The following is a 21,364-nucleotide window of genomic DNA, read 5'->3' on the forward strand; positions in this document are numbered from 1 at the left end:
AAACTCCCACCATACATTTGTAATAAAGGACTATTGCACTGGGTCTGTCTCCGTTGTCCTTTATTGTGGTTCGTACAACTTTGCCCGCACGGCGTCTCGCTCAGAGTCTCCTCCGTCTCCCGCTCGGCAGCCCCACTGCTGCCGTCGCTCCTGCAGACTTGCTGCTGGCTCTTCACTCAGCCTCTCTGCCTCCGACCTGCAGCCCCACGGCTGCTCTCTGTGCAGCCCCGCTGCTGGCTCTCCGTCTCCTCCGTGCCCGGACACCGCTGGCCAACGGTGCCGAGTCTCGACTTGTGGCGATCGCGACACTTTCCAGCTCCTGCCCTGCGTGTCCTCCTCCTGTCTTTACTCCCACACTCTCCTCCAGCCCTTCCGGTTCCTGCCCTTAAAAGCTCTCCTCTCTCCCCACGTGATCCAACTCCTCCCACCTGTTACGTCATATCCGCGAGGCCGTTTACGCTCGCATTACACATTTTAAAGCAAATTCAAAACATGCTGGACGTGTTGTTGAACTACTCACGTGATTCAGGGTCACCGCACTCTCTCTGGTCACATTTTTTTTCTAAATCTCAGTGGCCTTCATTGATGAGAGCATACAGCGGTGAAGGCGCAGCCCTGCAATTGCTCACTCACGCTACTGCTGGCAGGTGGCCCTGAACGTAGACCTCGAAATGTTCACTCTAGGAGGAGAGGGGGGGGTGTTTGGCCTACTCTTCCATGCTGGCAAGGCATCTTAGAAGAATGTGGGTGATTTCAATTTAAAGCTTTCGTGACTGAAGGGATTCATCTACTTGGTTCTTTCGGTAAAGTCACGTAGAAGGGAAGTAATAAAATAATAAAAATAAAACATAATAAAATAATTCTCACGACGTTTCGGCCACAACGCAAGCAGCCGTCCTCAGGTGAAGGTGAAGAATTCACCTGAGAACCAAGAAGAATATGTGGGAGTTTCGGTAAAGTCACGTCGGTAGAAAAATAATAGATCACGACGTTTCGATCGCAACACAAGAAATCGTCATCAGGTGGGACAACCACAGCAAGAAAAAAAACTGCTACGTGACTTTAGAACCAAAGAGAATGGATTCCTGCAGTCACAAAAGCTTCAAATCAAAATAGGTGGGAGTATCCACACTTTACCTAACTGCACGTGACATCTTCTTGGTTCTTTCGGTAAAGTCACGTAGAAGGGAAATAATAAAATAATATAAATAAAACATAATAAAATAATTCTCACGACGTTTCGGCCACAACGCAAGCAGCCGTCCTCAGGTGAAAAACAGGTCTGTCGGGGAGACAGCGTCAGGACGGCTGCTTGCGTTGTGGCCGAAACGTCGTGAGAATTATCTTATTTTATTATGTTTTATTATTATTATTTTATTATTTCCCTTCTACGTGACTTTACCGAAAGAACCAAGAAGATGAATCCCTGCAGTCACGAAAGCTTTAAATCGAAATGCACGTGACATGCCAATCAAACTGCCCGTAGTGTATCCATTGATACGACAGAGTAGACAGAGGGGGGGGGGGGTTAAGAGACCTGTTGCAACTACCGTGCCGGGAGAGTGAATTGGCAACTTCTGTTTTGGTAAGACAACCGGAGATGACATGCATTTTTGTGAAAGTGAATTAAAGTTTATCTTGGTTGCTGTGCTCTAGAAAACAAAGTACACAGCAGGAACACTGCAGGAAACAAGCCTGCACTGACCAGCGTGGTGAAGAATGGTCATTTAACTCCCACGACCTTGCACGGCAGCGTCTGGAGGCCTCCATCCAGCAGTGGACTGGCAAACGGATGTGCAAGTACAGCACTCTAAAGTATTACGTGAAGGCGAGTGTTGCTTATTATAGACGGCCAACTTTTTTGAATGATAACACCATCAGCCACGATCAATCCACTGCACAGAAACCCAGGTCACTCTTGCAGAAAAAGACTATCCCCCCAGTCTGTTGAGCTCCCACCTGGCTCAACAAAATATACTTTGAAACGTATCTTGTCACCTCCTCTGCGAGAAACATTTTCTCTGGCGAGTTCCCTCCCTTGGCTGACGCTTGAGTGTGTGTTGTTGTTGTTGTGGAGCGGTGGGTGTAGCGGTTAGCGCTACGCTGTGCTACTAAGCCGATGAGGTGCTAGTGTGGCGTGATGAGGTGGTCTGGCGATGTCATCATCGTTGTGATGGCGTGGGAGTGTGGTTAAGCCGATAACGCAGTTTATAGGCTTCGTTCTAAAAATACGATCACGCCTTCTGTAAGACGGTACTGGCTCGATTACAATACGTTCGCACTTTTGTCACGGGTCCATTCTTCGAAGCCAAAGGTTCCATGAAAGCATGGGGTCAGTCACGTGGATTTCTTCTCTCCCTGAACTCCTATTTAATGCCTCTTCTCTAAGCAAATCCACAATTCTCATACCCGATCCACCGCATTCATCTGCCCCTCTGTCACGCTGTACTCCTTTCCGAGTGCTAGAATTGTCAACCTCATTCAGCAGGAACACAGCGGCACAACGAGGAGGCTCAGAATAAACATCTCATTTGAGAAACAAACATCGCACCTCTTGACATTGATATTCTTTGAAGACACCGGTGTAACAGGCATTGGCAGCAAAACGTTAACAGGCCAAAGTGCACATCTCCTGCTTGTGCTCACCGTGAAAGTCACGTAAAAGCATTCGCTAAATAAATACAACTGTCCGATTGTGGCCATACAACCCAAACTAGGGACCACAGTAAGCCACTGTAGTCTGCATTCCTTCAGCAGAGGAGGAAGAGCAAAACGACACCACATCAATCTTGATTTGAAGCTTTCGTGACTGCAGGAATCCATACTCTTTGGTTCTTTCGGTAAAGTCGCGTAGGTAGAAAATAAAATAAATCACGTTTCGGGCACAACACAAGCATCCATCATCAGGTGGGAAAGTATGGTCTGCTGCTGAGGCAGACTGTTTTAAAGGTTTTAAAGGTTTAAAACAGTCTGCCTCAGCAGCAGACCATGCTTTCCCACCTGATGATGGACGCTTGTGTTACGCCCAAAACGTCGCGATTTATTTCATCCCTACGTGACTTTACCGAAAGAACCAAAGAGTATGGACACCAATTCTCTCACGAGGCCCTCTCGTGGTGCTCTCGCCGCGTGTCTAGCAGACGTGGACAACGGCAGTTAGCTCCTGAGCATAATTGCACACGCAAGAATAGAATGTCAGGAATCCGTCACTACGTTAAACCATAAAAACTTTTTTTTATTTTACCAGGTAAGGCCCGCTGAGCTATATAGCTCTTTTTCAGAAGCGACCTGGCCACAAATCATTGCTGAACGAAGTGACTCATCGTTTGGAAATTTACAGCAGCCACTCAAAACGCACGATTCTAAATGAGTAAGGAAAAATCGGAGGACCTGCAGAAAATCCACGCGACCACGGGGAGAACATGCAAACTCCAAATATACAGGCGTCAAGGTCGGGATCGAACCCACGACCTTCTGCATGCCAGGCGATGTAGTTAACATCTCATTACACAAACACAGGGAAATTGCAGTAAGTATACCTAGTGACTTTATTACTTGACAGGAATAATCTACACAGAGAACCAAGCAATCGATGGCAGCATTTCACGAGCTTACAAAAATAAAACGTGAAGAGCCTGTGTGTAGACTTCTATAAAATTAGACATTCAAAACTATGGAGAAAACATTGAACAGACAAAATTAAAACGAAATGATCAGCTACATGTGTTTTGAACAAAGTTGTGACGAATATATCCATGGCGACATGATATCACACATACCCCAAAGCTTTCTATACATTCTTCCAGAAAAAGCACGGTTTGATGTGCATGTAAAAGCATACCATTCACAGCTACCATCTAACAACTATTGTACATACGCACGCACGCACACATACACCAGGCCATCGGCACAAGCAATTACAGTAGTGTATATCTATAGATTGCCAGGAGTGGCTTATTTTAGTCTTTTTTGGCTTATGAATTTAAAAAAATCCGTTACACAATTAGTTTCTGCAACCATCAAAAGCAAGGTGGCGGGGTATGTGTTTTTTGTTCTAACGATAAATGTGCATGGGATGACAGCATGAAGTATAACCGCACATCAACAGTACCCAACGCAGGCCACATCAACTGGCTGTCGTGTGCGCTCTTGAGGAATATAAAAGGGACGACCGTCATTTTTGGGTACCAAAAAATGGTTCTCAAACTCAAGTCTTTGGGTGCCAAAGCAGGTGCATTTTACGTCAAAATTATAACCCAACCTAACATGTGCATGCAACACGAACCAATTACCGTGACTTAAAATGTGAATAGGTGTATGTGAAGACAGCCAGGGAGAATTTGGGCCCAAGAATTGTAGTTTGAGAAACACAGTGGTGTCAAGTGGTTGTCATTACTTAATTCTTCCGTTTAATTTTGCGCATTTTGTTTTCTTGTCCAAGTGCATTTGACAGTTTTTAGTTTTTTACAATGAACCAGTCGAATGACCCCCACAGATTGCAGTAGCACATGTGAATGATCCATTTTACACTATACAGCAAATAGATTGAAGTTTTATGTTGTTAATACGAGAACAGTACATTTTTTTTTCAGCAATACCATAGGCAGGAATGTTGTATATTAGACAACAAACCCACTTTTCGAGACTACTTTACAATACTGCACATTTGAATGTGTTTTTTTTTTACAATTTTGATATCTGCAATTTTAAATAAAATCTCAAATGTACATATACTTTTATAGTCACACACTGACAGCAATCAATTAAAGACTGAACGTTTTGCTTCAGATGATTTCTCTCTTTAAACAAACCCACCCAACTTCTGCATTGACTTCAAGTAGAGGGTTTGAAATCCTCTTATCACATACACACTCCAGGCACTGGATTCTTAGTCCGGCCAAACGTTGTTACAACACCACACAATCAAGGCCACAGCTTTAAACTAAACATTCATGTCTTTTAGGCAAAAGTCTACAGCCTGAGTGGCAACCTAAACAAAAATGTCCAATATATATATTTTTGTTTTACCCATTCTTGAGCAGTAGTCGGTTAAAGCCACGGGGCACAATCGGGCAATTGTTCAGACATTGTTGCCAGCAACTGGCACTGGGTTATGTTTCCATTTTTGTAAAAATATTAGTCGGCCTAAATGTGGAGAGAGCAATTTACTGGATCTCACCACTGCTCCCCTCTGGTGGGGGGTTAACTGAGATGACAACTTCCCGTCAGAATAGCAGGTGAAGTGTCCCTCTCGCTCCATTATTGTTAAAACTTTTCAAACATGTTTCACTGGTTTAGACAGACTTCTGTTACACGATGCAACTTCCTAATCAAGTTGCCACAGTTGCTCAAAGTAATTGGTTTGTCACAACAATGCTGGCAATAATGACCCTAAAATTGCCCAAGGGTGATCATGGCCTTTACTCTAAAGCAGAAACTTAAAGGCATGCAACCGTTTACTGTACCTTGCATTGTAAACAACTTTTTATTTTCCGAATATATGTTTGAATGTTTAAACAATCAGAATATATTCAATAAGTGGCCTTCTTTTAAGCTGCGTGGATATCTTTATGGCATTGAAAACACTGTACCAAGCATTGTAAACAACTTTCGATTCCGAATATATTTTAGAATGCTTAAAACAATGCGTATAGCGCTGCACGTGGAAAAATGTGAAACACCGTGGATATAGCGTCATGGCATTTTTTTTTTACAACGACCATCTACCTACCTACCCTGTCTCATTCACTTTAAATTGAATCTCGACTCTTGAGTCAATCGTGTGCTCGATGGGTTTAAGCAGTCAGTAGCAAGGAGTGGCTCTAAAGATGAGGCACTTAAGACAGGGTCGTGAACTCGAACAATAAACACTTTGATTAACAAAATCAAATGGCAGCAATTAAAAGCCTTTTTGTGATAACCTCTGTCCATTGTTTCGATGGCTCACGTTCCAAGGACAAGTTTGATACATCTTCTAGAATTGTGGGAAAATATGATCAGCTTAAAAAATCTAAAACGGCATTTAATGTAAAAAAACAAACTATGCATTTCATTATGGCAACTTAACAATTTTTAAGGACCGATGTCCTGAACAGTTACCAATTTGTATCCATAATTAAATCAGATTGGTAACAAGTGGCAGAACATTTCTTAGCTTAAGATCCCAACAAAATATTATTTGATCTATCCATAACATTAACAAAGATGACACGTGCAAAACATTTAAATAATAATAATAATCATGCATATGATTCTGAGAGGTCATACCAGCAGTGCAACAATTCCATACAGTGTTTGGTGCACTTTCCTATTTTTGTCGTCTCTCTCTCTATATATATATTTAATATCTTTGATTTTGAATGTAAGACCCTCCCCCAAATAAAGTGTACGTAGATTTGATGTCTGAAAAGTATTACCTTAAATAACACAAGTGCGGCGGAGGTAAGAGAAGGCCTCACAAAACTGTTGGCTGGAGATGCCGCGTTAAACGTTTGCTAAATTCGTACCTGTCGAGATGGTACATGTTTGCATTGTGAATATCGCATAATTGGATTCAGTACACAGTTATCCTACAGTTAGTGTTAAGCATCTCCATAGTGCATTTCTGTGATTCACCATCATCATCTTCATCATCGTGGTTACCACAATATTTCTTAGCATTATCCCACAATTCCCTCCAACTTGAGTTTTGCGATGCCCACTGATCAAGTGTACCGGCTTACAAACAAACCGCAAACGTGTAAAAAAAAAGATACGCAGCAGAAAAACGAACATAAATAACACGAAAGTAAAATATACAGCCAAAACCAGTGTTCGAGAACACATTGTGCAACAAAAACAAAGAAAGATAACAGCAGCTTAGTTCGGCGTTCAGTGCAAGGAAGGGGGGGGGGGCGGCACAAGATGGCCTCGCGTTTCCGCGTGCCTCGGCAGTGGTGGGGGGGGGGGCCCTCACACGTAGCAGGGCCCTTCTTCCTCCCCTTCCTCCTCGCCGCTCGGATGGAACTTGTTGAAGTGGACGCTGTACTCCGCCTCGGAGCCCACGCTGTCGGGCTCCGTGCACAGCGACGCGTCCAAACCTCCGCTGCTGCCGCGTCGACTCCCAGTTCGCGAGCGGCCTTGTGCAGCCTTCCTGGCCTGCTCCTTGTCGCACCAGCGGTCCAGAACGTTGTCCGGATCGATCATGGCATTGATGACTGCAGAAGAGCAAGGTCAGAGAGGCACCTTTCACTCGACGACTCTTGCAGGTGTCAGAGTAAGAATCTTGATTTAGACTGGAGGAATCTGATAAGCTACGAAGCTAACTTTCGCAGTGGGCTGGACCTGATGCCCAGTAGGTGTGAGCGTACCAACGTGCCGCACATTGTATACGATTGTGAGAACAGAACCCGGTACTTATCCGGGGAAGCATTGGGGACGTTTGGGCAACTACTTTGTCAATGATGTTTTGCATGCGAGAGGAAAATTTAGTACGTGGAGAATGTAATGGGATAGCACTCAAATGTCCGTGCATATCAAACAGTGGATTTAACCATGAATGATGATAATGTCTGAGGCTTGCATTAAAATGTTTAAAGTACACAGAAGTACACTTGATCATATCTGGAGATGTTTTATTTTTGTATTGTGTCTTCCTCTAACAGCGGCGAGACGTCGATGCCTTGTGATGCATGTATGCACTGTTATCCGTGACCCACCATTGATAAGTGCTGCTGATCTGCTGCCCCATTTAACACGGACTGCAACAACGCTTTCAGTAGGGTGTAGTGGAACAAAATCCACTGTTGTACTCGAATATGCTGTATCATCTATGCTCCCCGCCTTTATCAAGTCACACTGACCAGCGTGGTAAAATATGGTGTAAAACAACACCCCATACACAACCCGCAATGGTTTGGGGGCCAATGTAATAATTCAGAAAATGTGGGCAGCTCTCAAAAGTTGGCCAACGCAGTGGTACAGAGTGGCCTGTTCTTGAGAATAATATCAGAGGCTCTTCAACAATACAGAAATTGGTGGCTATATCTTGCCAAAGTGACGTATTACATGTGAAAGGTGCTCATCAAACTATAGTCATCGTGGGCAAATGTTTAGTTAATGTTGGAGCTCTGTATTCACTTTACTTCTTCTAAGCCAAAAGCCTGATTATTGCGTGGGGTCACCTGCGGGGACTTTGTCTCTGTGAGCTTCAATTCTGTGCCTGTCCTCTCGTCACATCCACCACCCCCCATCACTTCTCGTTCCACCGCATCCTCCCACCTCGCCCTCGGCCTCCCTCTATGCTTTGGTGCCCTGCACCGCTGACATCTCCATAGACCTAGGTCTATGGGTCTCTATGTGAGTCTATGGGTCACTATGCGCGTGTATGGGTCTCCATGCAAGCGTATGGGTCTCTATGCAAGCGTATGCGTCTCTATGCAAGCGTATGGGTCTCTATGTGAGTGTATGGGTCTCTATGTGAGTGTATGGGTCTCTATGTGAGTGTATGAGTCTCTATGTGCGTGTATGGGTTTCTATGTGAGTGTATGGGTCACTATGCAAGCGTATGGGTCTCTATGTGAGTGTATGGGTCACTATGCGAGCGTATGGGTCTCTATGTGCGTGTATGGGTCTCCATGTGAGCGTATGGGTCTCTATGTGAATGTATGGGTCTCTATGTGAGTGTATGGGTCTCTATGTGAGTGTATGGGTCTCTATGTGAGTGTATGGGTCTCTATGTGAGCGTATGGGTCTCTATGTGCGTGTATGGGTCTCCATGTGAGCGTATGGGTCTCTATGTGAATGTATGGGTCTCTATGTGAGTCTATGTGAGTGTATGGGTCTCTATGTGAGTGTATGGGTCTCTATGTGAGTGTATGGGTCTCTAATCTTCACAGCCCTTCTAATTGCATCTTCTTCATCTCTTTTCAACACGTGCTGCAAAACACCAAAGACTCACCTCCCTTGCTTTCTCAAAAATATAATGAAACCCCACTAAGACTCTAACTTCTGCAGCTCACTCCTGACCGTGCTGCTTTAACAAACATAATTCATTACAAGCACGTGATTTTAGGGTTTACGTCACGTAACATGAAATGGCTTTGAGAAGTTCCAGTCGAAGATGTATCCATACACACAAGCACAGGTGACATCTTACCTTCCAGCTGCCTTTCAACTGTTCGAAGGTCCCTCAATATGGACGCAATATCCTGAAAAGACATAAATCATCAAAGAGCTCAAGATAATTGGTTGCAAAAACGATGGCCTCACCTGTGTTTGCGATGTCAATCAAATTTAATGCTGAACAATCTGCTCCGTTTTCCCACACAGATAATTAAGGTAATCTGTTGACATTACACGGTAATTAACCTTAATGGTACTGCCATTAGACAGCATGTGCCAACAGGGCTCTTTCTTGATCTCCATCAAGATGTTATCAATCATTTAAATGATGCTCCTGTTTCGTGTTGTGTCCAGAAGACCTGCGCAACATGCAATTTGCAAAAGGTACGAAGTTTGGCTCCAAGTTTTTTCTTGTTGAGCGTTTCTAGATTTCCCGTGAAACATCTGCGCCACCGTCCTCTGTGATTCATAAAATAAGAAAACTCTTTCCCTTGTCTTTCCCCCCCCCTCTTCCCAGACTTTCCCTGAGTGTGCTGGTCATTATTCTTCTCCTCCCCCTCCACATTTAAATCGTCATCATTCGCCCTTGCGCGAGTTCCCCAATTGGTTGGGGCAGCGGAAGCTGCCCCTTAAATGTTTCGATTTAAAGCTTTCGTGACTGCAGGGATTCATCTTCTTGGTTCTTTCGGTAAAGTCACGTAGAAGGGAAATAATAAAATAATAAAACATAGTAAAATACAATTCTCACTTGTATTTTAGTATGAGAATTGTATTTTATTATGTTTTATTTTTATTATTTTATTATTTCCCTTCTACGTGACTTTACCGAAAGAACCAAGAAGATGCCCCTTTCATGTTGGGTTTCCGCCGCGCCGGAATGGATGTTTGCGGATATTTTTTTTTCTCTATCCTTTTGTTGGAACCTCTCGGTGTGGTGTGCGGTGAGGGTCCGCATGTTGTTGTAACACAGTAAGACCTTGGATTGCGAGCAATCCATTCCGGAAACGTGTTTGTAATCCAAAGCACTCGTATATCAGTTGTGATCACGTGACGCTCGGCAGACAAAGCGTATACACGTGCTACTCGTATTGCAAAACCTCGCTCGTTTATCAAATTAATATTTAGTAAAAAAAAGTTGCTCGTCTTGCAAAAACACTCGCAGACCATGTTACTCACAATCCAAGGTTTTACTGTAAAACATAATTTTTTTTTTTTAAAGATTACTCTACCTTGTTGGATGTCTTCAGCAGCGGAACTTCGCTGTCGGAGTTGAGACGAGACTCGATCTCCGGCCAGTTCCTCTCCTCGTCCCGCAGCAGGATCCTACGGACAGCCGATTTCACTCGTGACTTTTTACAACTCAAACCTCCAAGTGACGTTTTGTCATTGTCAAAAGACCATTAACAACACAAGGACACATTTTGATACGATTGGAAACTTGGAGTGTGGAGCGGTGGCGAAAGGGTTAGTGCGCCGTGATTTGAACCAGATGATCTCCGCAGTTTGAATCTCGGTCACTGTCAGTGACGAGCAGTGTTTGAACCAGTCGTGGGACCCCAACCTTCACCAACACATGTTGACCAGGGTGGTGAAATATGGTCAAATAGCCCCCGTAACTGACACGACAGACAGGACTGACAAAAGGGCTGTACTCTTACTCTTTGGTTTATTTTGGTAAAGTCACGTAGGTAAAAAATTAAATCAAATAAATGAAAACTAAATTAAATCACGACGTTTTGGGCTCAATACAATTGTCCTTCTTGAGGTTGTCTGACACACTTAAGTGGTTGTGCTTTCGCTACGTTGTCCCCATCTGAAGAAGGACGCTTGTGTTGCGCCCGAAACGTTGTGATTAAATTTAGTTGTTTTCATTTTTTTTCACTTTTTCACCTACGTGACTTTACCGAAAAAAGCTAAAGAGTATGAATCCTTGCAGTCACCAAAGCTTCAAATCTAAAAGGGCTGTACATTTACCATTCATTATTCTTGTTGTCCTTCCCCTGCACCTACGATTAGCACGGTTGGCTACATATGGTGTGAACGAAGTCCAACATACATACATTATATACTCATGAAAAATGAATTTTCCCAACATCACAATATAGGACCGTCCTAGATGAATAAGTCAGCTCATTCTTTTAAATACAAAATGCTAAAAGTTTATCATATTTTATATTTTCATAGCCCTTTGTTAATTAAATGCCAGATAAAGGCTTACCCCTGCTCCACTGCGGTCATGGAGGTTGTTTGACCACACCTCACCACGCTGGTCAGTGAAGCTGCAATGTTTAACACAGGATATTGTATGTATGTTGAACTTCTTTCACACCGTACGTAGCCAACCGTGCTAATTGGAGGTGTGGGGGAAGGACAACAAACTAAATGCAAAAGCAGTTCTTAATAAATGAGTTTTCAAAATTGTGCAAGGATTTAAGAATGCAACAAAGTTACTTGCATACATTTAAATGTTTAAAGACGGCTTCATAATGCGCTCGTAGGTTAAAGCGCTGGCACCGAATACATGCGTGTTTGTGAGATTCCATGGACACATTTCCTTGCACAGTAAAGTGATTCTAAAGAACGGAGGAGGCTCCCTCAATGAACTGTTTTTTTTGCTTCGTACAGCTTGCAATCTTACCTGGCCTAGAATAAGTTATATCCGCGGTTGCACTCTGCAAACGTGAAGTAAATCAACTGAACACACCTCATTTTAGTTGCCGTTCTGTCAGTGTTGCTGCGAATCTTCTGGGACAGTTGTGCGACGGAAGACAGGATGAGGTTATCCAGCTGCATCTGTTTGGCCAGAATGACAAAAAAAATCCTTTTATTTCAACAATACGCAGTCCACATTTTTCGCAGACTTAAAATGTCAACGTGTCACACAGGGGTGACAGCAGCTCTGAGATTGTGCGATTGTCTCTGAATTTCAAACTCTGCTGGTTCAAAATCCAGACTAGCAGCCTTGGCTGGTGGCATACAAATGGTACAATGGCATAAAGCATTCATGTCTTTTGGAGCAGGCATTATTCAGCCTCATGTTCCATGTGTTCAAGAACTATAAAGATACTTATTTAAAGAAAAAGCCACTGTTTGCCAGTGGTTTAGTGGTGCAAATCGACCACTCTAAAGATCACATTCCATTTTCAACAATAGTATCCGGTTTCATGGCTTTGCTATTAATAGAAATCTTATTAACTATGATACTCACAGCTGGTGATACAACCGTTTGTTACCTTAGATACTCTGTACGTGGGTGTTCTAAACATTGAAAGATTCAGCAGAACATCTAAACATTGAAAGATTGAGCAGTAACATACTGGTAGGAACCTCCTGGTTACACCAGCCCACAGGGGATTATTGTGTCCGTGCGTCCGTCGTGCAGAGAGGGGCTGGGTGGGGGGGTGGGAGGGGTGGGGCTGGGTGGGGAGGGGCTGGTCACCCCGTGGTGCCCTTATAAAACTCAACGTTTAACCTACTCGCGCCGGCTTGTGCCCGCCCTCACAGTCGGGCATATTTGCGGAATACACCACGCCGCCGTTGACCCTGGCCATTGACCGAGCAACCCAACGTTCCTACCAACTCCCTCCGCAGGAATGTGTTTATTATAAACCATGATCAATCCACTGCTAGACAAAGGAAATCCCCTTTCTGTCACTATCCCTCAGGATCCTGAGCTGTCACCATCCACCTCCTTCTTGCACGAGAAATGATGTACAAGGGATTGATCAAGTTTTGAAATCCAGTCAAGAACATTATTGGATGTGGAATGAACCTTTGTTTGCCCGCCAGAAAAAGGTGGATACATGGGGCAACTGTTCACGGTGCGGTCCACAGCGTGCAGTTTGTCCCAGCTGCAGTGCGGATAATTCTGTCTGTAATCATTGCTACTCGTGCATCAGACATTGTCCACATCGCCTGTGGTAAGTTTATGATCGCGAAGCAAGGATGAGGTTCGCACCGTATGTAGCTGACCATGTTGATCGGAGGTGCGATTAGAACACTCCACATTTCACTCAACATCGTAGACCTGCGCACAGTAATTGCGCACAGTTCAGACACTCTCTCCTCCTCCCCAGAAGTGCGCTACCTCGTCGCGTGTCCACGTCTTGCGTTTGCTTGCAGAGTCGGGCTTGCTGCCCTCCCCTGCACGGTAAGGCGCCTCTGCCCCGCAGGTGGTTTGTCCGTCAGCCAACGAGTGTGGGGGAACTTTGCGGAAATTAATCGCCTCGTCTGCTATCCTCTGCACGAGCTGGAAAAAAAAATAAACGAGGAAAATGACACGTGTGCACGGAGTCTGTACCACTTAAGAAAAAAACGAGCCGTCACATGGCGCGTGATGTCGCCAAACGATGCCACACGTCGTCATTGGGAGGTGATGTTATTGTCTTTGGCAAAATTGCTTATCCACTATTACTGTTTTTTTAATTGTAAACGTTTGGATAACCTATTACTAAATTTGCCCGGTATTTTTTTTTTATTCAGATGGGATCATCTATATGACTCAAGATGTAAACTGTTAAACAGAACAAACAAAAACATTCATAATAATTCATAATAAACGTTTTTGGTTTAGATCGCGTTAATTATAAATGTGTCGTAACCCTCCACCACCCGACACGGCCAATCAGTAAAAAACATTCAGGTGACATACAGTTGTTCCATTATCCAGTGTGCTGTTACTTAGGGTGTTTTTGCAAATGACATAGCCAACGATGGACATTCCACATTCCCAGGGCTTGAGACAATCACTGCGCCAACTTTCCACAAGGAGTACTCAATTTGATCACAAACGGAGGAGTGCCAAGCCAAGTCACCCCCTGGATTTTCACTGGGCCCCCATACAATTACACGTCGAACACTAACTACAGCGCCACCCAGCCAATGCCGACAATATAGCCACGCCTCTGCATAATCCACACACCCCGCCCTGCAAGCCACCGCAATACAAGCATCTACCATCATCATCGTCATCGCCGCCGGCACTACCACACCCAGCGATCACCGACCGCCACAGTTTGACCCTCTGACTCACCTGCTCCTTGGCCTCAATGGTGGAACCGGGGGAGGGGGGCCCATCGCTGACGGCCACTCCCGCAGCCGACGAGCTGCTACTCACGGAGTTGGGCTCGGTGCCGGCCACTTCGTGAATCTCGCGTGCCAAGATGGCCAGGTCCTTTGCCAGGTCCTGGCTGATTCTGCAATGGGGATCGGGGTTGACACTTTTAAACGCACTTCTTGGGGAAATGGGTAAGAAGGGAACGTGACAAACCCCCGGGCACCAGAGCCCCGCATAAGCCTGACAAAACAGCCGTTCCAGGAAAAACAGATGCTTCGACAGGAATTGAAAACTTGACCATGTCGATTGTGAAAAATGCACCAAAGACAGAGATCCCCCGTATAGCCTTAACAAACTGTTGGTGGCAAGTGCTGTTATAGCGAGCACCTATTAAGGCCGGCACAGTCGACAAAGGGGTGGGTGGCCAACACCACGCCCGACCGCCTTTGTCTGCCCAGGGTGATGTTTCTACACAACGCACCAGGTAATCATTTGAGGCTGAGTCGACCTAGGGGAGGCCCAGGACTGGTTAAGAGAATCGTCACTGGTGTTGGCCATAAGTGTGAATCGAATTCGGGTTGCCGGGTTCATAGCGCAGCACGCCAACCGCTACAATACCGCTCCCCGCACTACATCAGACATAGTGAGAGCACTATTATGATGTATGAGTACATATCTCCACACTTTCCTGTGATGGCTTTCGAAATCTCAAGTTGGGATATGTTCGAAGGGGTGACCATAAATTTGAAGTGGAAACGGTACAATTTGAACTCAGAGGCCAGTTCACAGACGAATAATAACTCTGGGGTTAATAATATTAATAAAGCCCACGTGTCAGGCATTTTGCTAAAGAAGGCCCTACCTGGTACATACGGGCAATTCATTTTTACGTACTTTTGCATGTGTCGTATGAAATTTCAGAATGATGAAGGTTTGCTCAGAATGGCGAGCGGCCTACGCGTAACACTGCATTGCACACGCGTCTCACGGACGAGTGAGATGAACTAAGCTCCCCTTCAACCAACCGCACGGATTGCAGGTGTGTGTGTCACCACATCCGGCGCGTTAGGGGGATTGCCTAGGAGTGGAGGGGAAAGCGTTACCTTTCAGGATTGTTATCAGAAATGTTTTGTTGCATCATTTTGGTACACACCCATAATTCAGTGCTTTGGAGGGAACAATTGGTGGATCACGTAGCTTTGTAACACTCCCAAACTTACTGGGCTGCAAGTTACTTACAAGGGAATGTAAAATAATGGGCTTGAAAACCTATGCATTCAGTATTATCCCCTCGTATTCCTCGGGTTTATCTGGGTACTCTGGTTTTCTACGCACACGCAAAACACCCTTTGCAAATAATTAGCCAACATTCCAAGGAAGAAGCCTCATCAAACGGAGTCTTGAGATTTGAAGTTTTCGTGACTGCAAGGATTCATACTCTTTGGTTTTTTCGGTAAAGTCACGTAGGTAAAAAATTAAAATGAAATAAATCACGACGTTTCGGAAGCAACACAAGCCTCCGTCATCAGGTGTAAACGCTCCAGTAAAATTGCTGTAGCGTATGAGTCTTGAGACTCAGGATATTCTGAATGATGATCAATGAAATTAAAAAGAAAAGGGTAAAACATCCCCAGGAAATCAACTAACGCAAAGGTGGAATGATGAGATGAGTCCATGCAGTGAAAGCTTGTGGCAATGCAAGACCTTTAAAATTATTCTTCCAGCAGTGGAAAGACAATGGTTGATGATGAAAAAATCAAATTTCCTATAATTTATGTTAGTTTATGATTAATTTGAACGAGGTTTTAAGAAGAGGAATGAAACATTCACCCTTTCACGCTTTACAACCAATCTTTTTTCGGGCCTTCTAAACTAACCTTAAGTCACCGTTGGGATGTTTTCAATTAAAAAAAAGTAAAATAATACCGTCGGGTATACTTTATGGCCTTCTTAACGATACACGCGACTCTTTCGAAGAGCGTAAAGTGCCGTGTAAATGAAGCCACTTAACATTACGCCCAAAACCTGACGGGATGATAGAATGGTGCAAAGCCGATTCAAGCCATTCATTTTACCTGCCACTCAAGATAACTGTGTTGTTTCTGAAAACCATATTAGCATGAAAAATTGTAATCGTAAAGCACTTTACAAGACAACCCCTACACCAAGGCCAACGAATTCCGCGGGTTTTGACGTAGATTCATTATTAAAGGAGAGCAATTAACAGGACTTGAAACTGTGGCGTAGTTGTTGAAAGGGAACTATTCGTTGAGTGTTGTGAGTGTAGCACTGGATGATGATGGTGTTGATGACTTCGCACATTTTATCCAACTTTCACAGGATCAGGATTTCAGTATATGCGTGTTCGCGTAATGATGCCGCGTAAAACAACATCGTACAATTATCTTGCAGGAATTGCGATACCAGCATTGCAATCGCAGAAGTGCTATTAACTTCTTTGCTGCCAATTCTTGGATTGTGACATCTTGGCAAATACAAGGCATTGCAAAACATTTACAACAGCAATAACTTCTCCATCAGCGGTTATTTTGGGTTAGATCGTGTAAATATAAATGTGTCGTTAATCCCACCACCACCTGACACAGCCAGTTAGTATAGTTTGTCACGTAAATAAAACATTCCAATTTGTGACGTGTTGGAGAGTAAACCCACAACATTTACAATTCGAGTACAACGTTTCGCCAGTAATTACAACCAGCAACCAACGCATCGATGTGCTGTACTAGTCACAAATTGGCATGTTTTGTTCACGTGACAAACCTTACTAATTGGCTGTCGGTCGGTGGTGGCGGTTTTACCGACACATTTATATTCACGCGTTAACCAAAAAAAACCCTCTATTTTAGATATTGGTCGCGAAAGTCTACGTGTTAAACCAGCAATAACTCCTGTACTGGATCATATATTTACCAAGGGAATCACATTTAATTTATTTATTAGCCAATTTCAATGAACAAACACATGGTTATATGTTTCTATATTATTTCTTTGTACAGCCCTTTGGCCAATGGTCAGGTGGCACGGGGGGAGGGGGGGTAGTACTACTGAGCTGGGACCGCTGGGTTCGAATCTGGGCAGACAGCTGTGATTAAACCTGTCTCTCCAGTGCAGCAAGTTGATGGTTTCAGCTCAGTCACCAATTACTGCACAAAAAAGGCCATCGCATTCCATTTTGTTCACTGCATTTGGTCAAGTACTAGCTCCATGACTTCATATTTTCAGTTTTATTGACATGTGATGAACACCTTTTGCAGACCATGGAAATGGCGTGAAACCCTAGTGCAGATAAAGAGACCTCGTGATATTCTGTGGCGTCGCCTCATCGTACAGGGCCATTCCCCGAGACAGGGTGATGCAATGCTCAGTGGAGAGTTCCGAATTGATTGCAATATACTTCGGTAACCTGCAACATTTTTTTAAATTAAGAAAAATCATGCACATGCATGGATGCTATAATGCCTTCCAAAAAGTACTTGTCTTTGGAAGTGTTTAATTAGCGATACTACCTCCAAAGCTGAAAAATGAGATGCCATCACGTGGCGCACAACATGCGACACAGTGATATTATATCACAGGTAATAATGTCATGGAGATAAGAGACACGCACGTGACATGTGACATCATCCCCTTTGCCGAAAAGGCTGTCTATTTAGTGCTGCTCTTTTCATTGCTGAGTTTATGCCAACCCTTTGATCCATTTGGCCAGTTTTCTGTCGGGCAAATCCCGGTAGCAACACAAGTTTACACAAAATTTCGATTGGTGATGGGCATCATTTTTACAAGAGTAATCGTGGACTTGCCGGTACAGATGGACAGGCCAGAGCTAACAAAATAACACTCCCGACTTTCATTAGAAAGCATCAAATGGAATCCCTCCGCTGCCACCACACCGACCCTCGCAGCGCCACGCTCCTCACCGGGCGATCTCCTCGCTGTGGTTGTTCCAGTCGCGGATGTAGTCATCATCGTCGGGCAAACGCGAGCGGCGCTTGCTCGACCCCACGGCGGAGGAGGAGGCCCGGTCGGCTCGCGACGACGCCGCCGCCGCGGCCGCCGCTACAGCTGTGGGGGAGGGGCGCACGCGAGGGGGGGCCGCGGCGGTGGCGTGCTTAGGGGAGCTCGAGTCCTCCTCCGACGTGGAGGTGTAGTCTGTGGGGCAGCGGCGCCAGCGAGTGCCTGCCGTGCCCGGCGTTGCATGCGCGGGGGGCCGCGTGCATTCGTTGCGGGGGGTCGGCGCGTAAAGCATGCCGGTGGTACATGCGGGGTAGTGTGGGGGGGGGGGGGGGTTGAGTGTTCGTACGTGCATGTGCATTCACGTGCGGACACGCGAGTTTTGTGTTAGTGAGCAAATACGTCAACGTTCACATGCGGGTACGTGTATGGTTAAATACGCGAACGTGTCATCGTGCGATAAGGCAAGCAATTTGCACGTGTGCGATTTGCACGCGCGTGCATGCACGGTGATGTGAGCAGCGTGCGTTGTTCATTCTCGTGATGTAGGTGCGAGCGTCGAGGGTGGAGAGGGGCGGTGAGGAATGTTGTGGTTTGGGTGAACATGTCCGTGTGTGTGTGTGCGTGCGTGCATGCATGGGCACGCGCGTGTACAAAAGCAAAGCAGCACCCAGGAGTAGTGGAGAACACAGGGAAGGGAAGTGCAAATCCACAGCAAATAGGAGACAAAAACAAAAACAGAATGACCAAAACCCCTCGGTAGAGCACAGGACACCTTCAACATGCAGCACCAGTTGAAAAACAAAACAGTCCAACAGTTATGCCGAGGTCAGGTTAACGTAATAACGAGAACAAACAACAAGTGACTATTCTCAAGGAGAGAATGTCCCAGGCTACCCCAACATGAGTTTGACACCCTGGAAGAGGGAAAAAGAAACTTTAAAGTTACCACCAGGGGCTTGATATTGCACTCAAGCTAAGTCTGCCAATGCGGTATATTTTAATACGTCAATAGTTGTGTCACTTTTGTCACTACAATGGTGCACCTGGCTGTAACTTTAAGTCTTTGTTTCTCAATAACAAAGCTTCAAGCGTGCGTCTTGACAGCCCAGGACACAGAGCGTAGGTGTGTAGCTACAAGATTGGAGTTAGTAGAACACTACTACCGATGGTTAATATACTTTTTAAACCACCATTATCGCACGGAATTTTGGAATTCAATCATTGCCGACCATGAGAAACCTCCGTTCACTCCTTGAAACTCAAGTGCCTTCATATACGTAGCTGTAATAAATAATCGGCAGAGATGTGTGAGCACGAGTCTATATAAATCATACCTAGGGTTACCGTTACTGATTGTGTTTGCTTTGTTAGATTACACTTTTTTCCTTCCTATAGTTTTGTTCGGAAAAGAACATTCACTAATTTTAAGTACATACCGATACTCACTGTTTGTATCGCGACCTATGTAACCATAATTGTCAAGAAGATCTTTACTCATAATATAGGTTTTTGGGTCAGACCGCGTTATTTATAAATGTGTCGTAACCCTCCACCACCCGACACGGCCAAACAGTAAAAAATGTGTCACGTTTTTCAAAGGACAAAATAATTCACTTCTTTAGCCCACCGGTGTGCTGTAGAGAGAATCAACAGCATTTTAAAATTTGAGTATGACGTTTCGCTGATAATTGTAATTATATTTTTTACTGTTTGGCCGTGTTGGGTGGTGGAGGGTTACGACACATTTATAAATAACGCGATCTGACCCAAAACCTATATTATGAATAATATTGGTCGTGAAAGCCTACGTGTTAAGATCTTTGCTGTGTAATATCCGTACCGTCACAGGATGCCCATGAAATAGCCTAGCAAGCTCATTGGGCCCTTCCTGCTGAAATAAATCTAATCTAAATCATTACGTAGAATTGCAATGGTGTTGTTGCCACCAGGACCACGCTTCACCGTTAATTTGCTTCACTTAAAAGCGGAACATGTGGGGCCTTGCGGAGGCAGCCTTGCGAGTATAAAAACCATTTAGATTTTACAACCAATCGTGACGCGTAGGAATGCCAACCTGGGAATACATTTAATTGGTTTGCTACATAGCTACTGGTGTGTGTATATATTGTTTTCATGAAATGAACGTTTTAATAGTATAATTGCAGTAGAATAATAATAATCATCATCATCAAAATCATCAAGGAATGTGAACAGGGTCTGAAGATAGCACTGCCAACTATCAAACGCCATTGCAAAGTGCATTTGCTGCGCATTGTTGTCAATGGCATTGTGGAGCGCAAATTCAGCACTTGTTGACTGTGTGACCAAATGTGTGTAAAACTGTAAAATGATGAAAGGCATTTCCTGTTGCTGGGCAGAAAATAATTGGATGTTATAACCTTTTTTACGATATATATATGATCTGTAGATAATCCCAAAGAGGTAAAGTGCAAGTCGTAAAAAAACTAATGTAAAGAGTCAATTTTGTGAGCATGTTAATTGATTATTTTGGTTGCTGGATATTTCTAGTGGACTGGGTGATTAAACTCTCATCAAAATAGTGAAACCTGTAGTACGTGTGAGGTTGCTAGAGACAGACCAGGGGAGGGCGACTACAATAACAGGAGCCGGCATTTTTTTCGAATTCAGTAAAAAAAAAAATCAAGAGCCGCAATGCATGTTGGTCCTTAATAAATAACGGTCACAAAGCAGTCCTTGAAGAGCCGCATGCGGCTCCGGACCACAGGTTATAATAAACCAACCAACTAATCATGTTTTAATTATTCATTCCGGTTGTGACATTGGCCGTGGCGAGAGAATACATCCATTGCCCTCATGAATTATTTCTCTGGCAGACTCAAATAATTTGCATACTGCAATTCTTCGCCTGGCTTCACGCAGCATAGTACAGAAGCAATCTGTTTACTATACCGGGCATCACTCTGTGGCATTTCAACGTGGCACATTTTTGTTTGTTGCAGTTGCACCCGATTCAAGAGCCGAATGGCTCACAGGGCTATACCTAATAAATTAACTTGAACTTAAGACACAGACCCCCTGAATCTGTATTGGCTCAAGCAAAGCGTGGTCGTATTAAGGGATGGGTATGTATGCAAAAAAAAATACCCCCAATTATGTAAAAAAGGAGTTCAGAGAGATTATAATCTACAAATCACAATTCTAACAGACCAGGAAAGGAAGTCATAACCTTGTATTTAGATTAGCCAGGCA

At 44.3% G+C, this 21,364-nt stretch overlaps 1 protein-coding gene across 1 annotated transcript in view; it reads right to left on the minus strand.

The window, feature by feature from the left end:
• Window positions 1-3,173: 3,173 nt before the first annotated feature.
• LOC144937215 (centrosomal protein of 170 kDa-like) overlaps window positions 3,174-21,364 on the minus strand; it is a 79,001-nt gene continuing 60,810 nt past the window's right edge. Inside the window, 7 exon segments of the mRNA XM_078864570.1 lie at window positions 3,174-7,196; window positions 9,137-9,188; window positions 10,332-10,425; window positions 11,807-11,895; window positions 13,190-13,351; window positions 14,135-14,297; window positions 18,097-18,355. Coding sequence (XP_078720696.1) covers window positions 6,952-7,196; window positions 9,137-9,188; window positions 10,332-10,425; window positions 11,807-11,895; window positions 13,190-13,351; window positions 14,135-14,297; window positions 18,097-18,355 — 1,064 coding nt within the window. The 3' untranslated portion in view covers window positions 3,174-6,951.

This window comes from Lampetra fluviatilis, chromosome 18 (assembly GCF_964198595.1).
Source record: "Lampetra fluviatilis chromosome 18, kcLamFluv1.1, whole genome shotgun sequence".
Lineage (NCBI taxonomy): Eukaryota > Metazoa > Chordata > Hyperoartia > Petromyzontiformes > Petromyzontidae > Lampetra > Lampetra fluviatilis.